Source organism: Conger conger, chromosome 2 (assembly GCF_963514075.1).
Source record: "Conger conger chromosome 2, fConCon1.1, whole genome shotgun sequence".
Taxonomy (NCBI): Eukaryota; Metazoa; Chordata; class Actinopteri; order Anguilliformes; family Congridae; genus Conger; species Conger conger.
The window spans coordinates 62,685,471-62,692,399 of record NC_083761.1 but is presented as its reverse complement, the minus strand read 5'-3'; the positions used below and the strand labels follow the sequence as shown (position 1 = coordinate 62,692,399).

The 6,929-nt window shown below is 39.3% G+C and overlaps 1 protein-coding gene across 1 annotated transcript; it reads left to right on the top strand.

Annotated features, from left to right (window-relative positions):
* The first annotated feature begins 369 nt into the window (after positions 1 to 369).
* Positions 370 to 6,838, top strand: LOC133121621 (membrane protein BRI3-like). The gene is made up of 3 exons (XM_061230921.1): positions 370 to 1,076; positions 2,483 to 2,597; positions 5,542 to 6,838. Exons 1-3 carry the CDS (start codon positions 911 to 913, stop codon positions 5,672 to 5,674), a joined length of 414 nt encoding a protein of 137 aa, XP_061086905.1. The 5' UTR covers positions 370 to 910; the 3' UTR covers positions 5,675 to 6,838.
* Positions 6,839 to 6,929: the final 91 nt, after the last annotated feature.

The window sequence follows — 6,929 nt, the reverse complement described above, 5'->3', positions numbered from 1 at the left end:
AATCAAAACAAAATGGAAGCAATATATTTTAATGAAACTTGTCGATTCAATCATGTAAAAAATAATTAGACAATAGCATACAACATGGAAATAATTAATGTTGGTTCAATACCCAATGTACAAAAACTTAATTGTACAGCCTATTGCAACTTAATTGTGTCGCAACAAAATACCCTTCTGTAACTGAGCTGTTTCTTAACACTGAGGCAAAAAAATAAAATTAAAATTAAAACAAATGTCAGTCAAGCGTTGATCAACGCAATCCAGTAGAGGAAATGTGTGCCCAGGATTATGACACAACGTTCTTTCCACCACTATTTTTTATCTGCGCCTTTCAGTCACGTGGTACATCTCTGTTGAAGCCCCCACTGTGTATCACATGATTCTTGTCTTGTGACTTAACAGACTGGCCGCAGGAAAGCATTTTCTAAGTTTACAAGATAGTTTCAAGGGTCTCGGTCACCCGATATTTGATTTATTTATTATTTTAGGAAAAGGAATAACAGAAACGGAACAAATCAGATAAAGTACTGTCTAATTGTTGTTGGATTCCTGCTGGGCTGCCACCTTGTCCTCTCTAAGATTTGCAGAGTGAACAGAGCGAGATTGAGTGGTTAGCAGACTTGCTAAGCTAGCTAGCTAGCTAGCTAGGCAGCTACCGTCCGCATCTATCTAGGAACTAGGAGTGAAAGTGAAAGCTAGCGAAGGAGTGTTTTCCTTTTCCTTAGTTGCGTTTTTAATGGGTAACATAGGGCGCCGCTTCTCGCTTTCTACCACTCTAGGTGGCCTTGAAGAAACCCGAGCAAACTAATAAAAGTTATCTTGTGAGCTCTGTTAAAGCTCTAAATACACAGAACAAAAATAACACTAATTGCCAAACTAGCTGAGTCGAGGAAGGAACGCGTCGGACATGGATGGAAAGCCTTTGTTGCAAGACAGACCCCCTGCCTACAATGTTGTGGCTGGGGCATACGAATACGGGCAACAACACAATTATGGAGCTATACCGCCGCCGGCTCCTCCGCCGCCACACTTCCAACAACCGCCCCCACCATATCAGTATCCCGATGGACAAGGCAAGTGATGTAGCTAACTGAGGCTGAATTAATTAACTCTACTACTTGTAACTTGTTGTAAAAAACTGTTTTCTGTGTTAGTGTATATCAAGGTACAAAACGCATATTCAAACGCCATATACATACATTTTTAACAGCCTATGGCTACTTGTCCTGGCCTAGAACATGAGAGCGACTCATCACTGGAATCTCTCTCACTTGAGTTTCGTATTCAACAATTTATTTACAGTTTTGTGTAACTGATTACATTCCAAAAACTAATAGAATGTATCGCAGGATACAATCCGTGATTACACTTACTTTTTTGAGGATTACATGATGACGTTTAAGATTACTTCCAACACGCAAACATTTTAACCAATTTTGTACATCTGCTTCTCCTAATTAACGAACTAGCTAACTCAATGAGATCTCTAGCTGTTGAATGAGGTGTGCCTTGTTAGGATTGCAGTGAAAACCTACAGGATTGTAGATATCCAGGAATAGGGTTGGTTACCACTGTTCTAGATTATACTTGGCTAGAGACACTGGAAGCGATCCGTAGGTAATCAGATTAGAGTGCACCTTTTCAGTAATCCGTCAGATTATTAATTACAGTGCTAATTACATTTTAGTCATGCAGTTTGCATAGGTATTTTCAAGGAGTTGCCCCACATTGTTTATTCCACAAACCTATTAACAATGCAGTATTTTAATTTAAATACTTGTGAATATTTATTAATATTTTTAAAGATATGAATTTTTGTATAGTAGTCTTGGCTGTTTTCTATTGTATTGCCATTTCATATGGTCAGTTCATTAATAGCCACCTCAATAAAAGTGATAGCTAGGTTAACATTCCAAAATGCTCACAGGTTGTAGTCTGCATTTCAGTCTGTCAGGACTGGATTGTGTTTTTTGCAGAGGAAAGCAGGAACCTTGAAAGGTCATTAATGCTGCTGAACACATTTAAAACAATCCCTGGATAATAACAAAGCAGAGTGTGACGGACAAAGCAGCACACCTAAGCCGATTCAGCTGAGCAGTTAGCTTTACAGCATTCACTCATTGGCACAGGGAGTCAGGGGGAAGATGTTACCTGATCCAAGTGGTAGTAAGCGTGTCTTTACGCAGGGGCAGGTATTGTGTTGTGTGAATAAAAAAAAAATACATAATAGTTTAGTATGGTCTGTCACACTTGATTCCTGGTTTACAAAAAGGTCTCAACCACTTTGACCCATAACGGTTTACTGTTAAAAATCTGCCGTGCACTAACATACAATAGATGTAATTGATTGTTTTATAAATTATTATAAATTATGAATTGTTTTTTTCATAACTACAAATAGCGTTATTTATATGTGCATACCCAGGTAAAGGTATTGCAAGGCCGTTATGTGAGATTTTGTTCTCGTTCCCTCACCCAGGGTACCCACAGCCCCCTGCCCAGCTGTCCCCTGTGTCTCAGCAGCCAAACTATGGAGGCACATACACCATAATCCAGCCCTCTGTGGTTGTGGTAGGAGGCTGCCCGGCTTGTAGGTAAGAGGGCACTTGCACATAAGGACTTACTCTATCTGTATCTGTAATGCTGCTTTGACGGTGAACTTCTCACAAGGGAATTTTTAACCATTTAAAAAAAAAAATCAAAAATTAAATGTTGTCCTTCCTGCTTTTGTAGTGCATGCATAACTTTTTTTTTTTTGCATATGAAGTAGTATCTTAATATGCAACTTCCTGTTCAGATTACTGACACTACCATTTCCTTACTGTATTTCTTTCTTCCTGCCCACAACAATACAGCCATTACAGTCAGTTACTTATGTTTAGGACAGCCACATACACGCACCATGAAATCCTGCATCGATGAAGAGAAGGTCAAATTTCATGGTGTCTCTAATGATATTTTCTCACACATACAGGAATAATATGGGATACAAAGTAAATTGAAAGCTGGTGCTTCCACAAAGGTGTAGTTTCTGAGTTAGTACAGCAACTGACATTTCAATGTGCTCATGGTATGCACTTATTGTATGTTGCTTTGGATGAAAGCGTCTGCCTAATAAATGTAATGTGCAGAAATGCTGGCCATGCCTTGTTTCCTGTAATTATGGCCAACATGGCTAGGAGTTTTAGCGACTGAAAGGTGGGTGATTGTTGGGACTGGTTTGGCAGGGGCTTCAACGACTGATGACAACGACTGGTGATTGTTGGGAGCTTCAGTGGTAAAAACAGCCCATCCTGCTGGTGTTTCTTGAAGAAATGTGAGGTGATATTGACAGGGAGACATCCTCTGAGGGCATGTGTTTTTGGAAGTGCATACTCCTGGGCTGTGATGCCCATGATTTTATTTGCGGTGTGAGGCTAAACAGGTGACCAACTCTAAATGAACAGTAACAGGAAGAGCAGGCACTTTCATCTAGAGCATTCTGTCAAGAAATCTACAGAGCAGGAGACCATAGTTGAGTTGCAGTGCATGGAGCCCTCATTACACTTACCAATACACTTTTGGAGTACATTGGTGCAAAGATCACAGACAGTGGACGGTCAAGCAGTGGATAAATATGATATGGCCAGATGAATCATATTCTTAATAATATGTTCTTGACAAATGCATGCATGTACTGTACGCTATGTGTAGTGAAACCCACTGCACTGGCCTGTGCTTGGTTCCAGCAGAGAAAGGGCTCTCTCAGTTCTGTAATGGTGAGGGGTGCATTTTTCTGGCATGACTTGGATGCTTTTTTTCCTCTTAGAAGGCTAGATCAATACTAATCATGACTTAATGATTCTGAGCTATCACCATCTCGTTTCTTTCCTGCCAAGAGAAGTGTCTTCCAGAATTACTGTGCTCCTATCCAGAGCCTGTCTGCTCACCCAATGGTTTCATGAGCATGACGGTGAAGGTATGCCATGGCCTTACCAGTCACAAAATATGACCCTGTTTGAGCATTTATAAGCGATTCTGGAAGGATTCCAGGTGCTGGTAGATACTATACCACCGTGCATATCGGCAGTATGTAGTGGCCCAATGCCCTATTAAGTGAATTCATATGTGTGTTTTGGACACTGCCTCTGGGTTAATGGAAAAAAACATGACATTGATTTCTGGGTAAACTGACGCTTGAAAATAGTTTCTTCTGAGTACAACTGAATGCATATTACTGTTGTCTGTGCTGGTTGGCAGTCAGTGGCAAAGCTCATCATTGGGTGGCAAAATTAATTTGCATAATAAAACTTTCTGCAACAAAGTTTTTTTTGTTGGGGAGGGGGGACATTTCAGCTATTCATTAGACTTCCTCCTTCTCATATCCTCTCACAAACATGATCATCCGTGCATGCTTTAAAAGCTGCTGTTTGAAGGAAAAATAAAATGGCTGCAATAATTATCCCAATATCGAAAGTGCTCCACAAAAATGTTGCTCTATTTTTTACAGTCATGTACTAATCTCTTGATACTTTTGGAAAAGCAGCTATAAAACAGTCTTTCTCAGCCCCAATTTATTTATTATGGGCACTTCAACCAAATATACATGATACTGGCAGCTTGTGCAAATCTCAGAAATTATTAGATAATACCACACAGATAAAAAAATCTGGTTGCATCCTCAGCAGGCGTATTGCAATTTAAGATAAAAGGGATTTATAAGGGCTAATATTTTCTCCGCACAGTGAGTAGCAAACCAAATGACCCCTCATCCTTTTAATGAATCATGGATTGGGCAGCCTGTAACATAGTGGTTAAGGAAGCATCACATGTTACATAACATATTTTAAAACGCAATCACACAATGATACCCAATTAATTTTCTCTTTGTCATGATTGTTGTAGCACGCTTCCATAACTACAAAATACCAACAATTCTGTTTTCATGCTTATGGGTTTTAAGATGAATTTCAATTAACTCAGAACCATGTTTCTCAATAATATTTTCAAATCTCAAGTTTCCTGTACCTTAATCTTCATCTTGTGCTTAACGATTTAATGCATGTTCCAGTCACATTTTTGGATGTGCTACAAATTAATTACTATACATTTTATTGAATTGAAATATAGCAATGAATAGAATGAAAACAATCATCAGGGTAATAATCTATCCATAAAGACTGAAGTTAAAAGGAGCCTGACTCATACCAACCAATTACTTGATCTTTTCAGTCAGCTTAATTACTCAAAAGCAGTATTTCAGCGTGGTGTGCATTAATTTTCCTTTCTATTTTAATTTGGTGAATTACCTGTCCCTACAGTTTAGCAGCACAGTAAGTGATCAACACATATACTTTAAGTAAACATGCTTGGAAGTGTCACTTCCTTGGAATGACTAGTGTTCCAAAATGGGATAATTGTTTAAGAAGAGGCTTGCTATAACAAGAGATTATAGCAACGTCTGTTGCTGTGAGGACAGAGGAGGCAACTCCAGACCACTGAAGCAGTCCTGGCGTTTCTCTGTTCCCTGCACACGATGCATCTGCTCTCCCTCCCTAGAGTTGGAGTGCTGGAGGATGACTTCACCTGCCTGGGGATTCTATGTGCCATTGTCTTCTTCCCCATCGGAATCCTCTTCTGCCTTGCACTACGCCAGAGGAGATGTCCCAACTGTGGGGCCACCTTTGGCTAGAGGGACCAGGCCGGAGCTGTGGATCCTGCTGCTGGCCTTTCAGATGTTCCCTTTTTGCATTAGTACACCGATGATGCCATGCACGTGATGCCTGCTGACCTTGAAGGTGTGACGGAAAGCGGAACAGAAAGACACGTGCAGGGGTATCTGTCATTTTCATTCACACGCATGCACTACCTTTGCTTTCATCGATTAGTGATTGATGCCTTTGGGTAATAAACAGAAAAAGAACAAATGTAATAATTAAGGAATATAATACATTATATGAATGTATTATACAAACGTGTCGCTCATGGAATTGCTGCTTTGATTCACCCAGTAGAAGTATGTCGTCTGGAGTAATGTGGATCAGTATCTTTATGTTCATGTGTGTTCGACAGAATTGCGTTACTCCAGCATCCGTAGCCCCAGAGCTGGGTCTTGATGGTTAAAACATGTATCTGGTTGGTTCTTCCTGTGCTTCAGATTGAACGATTCCCCAATGTTTTCTTCCAGTCTTCTTGAGCACTTTAGTTCATCACACAGAAATATGTACGGTTTCCCCACTGTTAGTTCTGTTCTCTCTTGTGAACACAGAATAGACATCGTAAGGACATGCACTGCTACAGTAAATGGATACATTATACTTTTAGCTCTTAAAGGCAAAATGTTTTTTTATGAGATGCTTTATATTCCAAACATGTTGTGCATTTATTTTTTTGTAAAGGAAACCAGCATTCTTTGGCTGTTCTCTGGGTTTGGGGGCCATGCATACTGATCTTTGCTGGTGGTGGTAATATTCATTGCAGACCCTGAGCATCAAACAAAAGGTAACAGTGACTCAAAATGGTTCTGCTAGTGTAACAATTTCAAGAAATGCACATATTATTTTGATCAAGGGACGTCTTGTCAGATTATACTTTTTGAACAACTTTAACCACTGGAACATGACTCCTTTTACCAGACCGAATTGCTTCCCTTTTAATGAAAGACAATCAAGTGTGTTTCTGTGTATGCTGCATCTTTGCATTGAATGGCAAATTAGACATATTGAAGATGTAATTATTTGCAATTGTTTCACTGGTATAATGCTTTTAAACCACATCACACTTGCTGTTAAAATTTAATGTCACTATTTTATATACTGTAAGAGAATTGTAAATAAAAATGATATGAAGAGATTAATTTTATTTGGTATTATTTCATCACACTTGACATAAAACTATGAGCTTGTGGTTATGATGATGTAAAATTGTGGGCTTGCGGTTCAAGATTC

What these genes read in the sequence shown, in the direction of transcription:
- LOC133121621 (XM_061230921.1), top strand. Translation starts at nt 911, where the DNA reads ATGGATGGAAAGCCTTTGTTGCAAGACAGACCCCCTGCCTACAATGTT. An exon ending in TCAGTATCCCGATGGACAAG is followed by an intron (nt 1,077 to 2,482) that starts GCAAGTGATGTA and finishes TCCCTCACCCAG; the next exon opens with GGTACCCACAGCCCCCTGCC. An exon ending in GGAGGCTGCCCGGCTTGTAG is followed by an intron (nt 2,598 to 5,541) that starts GTAAGAGGGCAC and finishes CTCCCTCCCTAG; the next exon opens with AGTTGGAGTGCTGGAGGATG.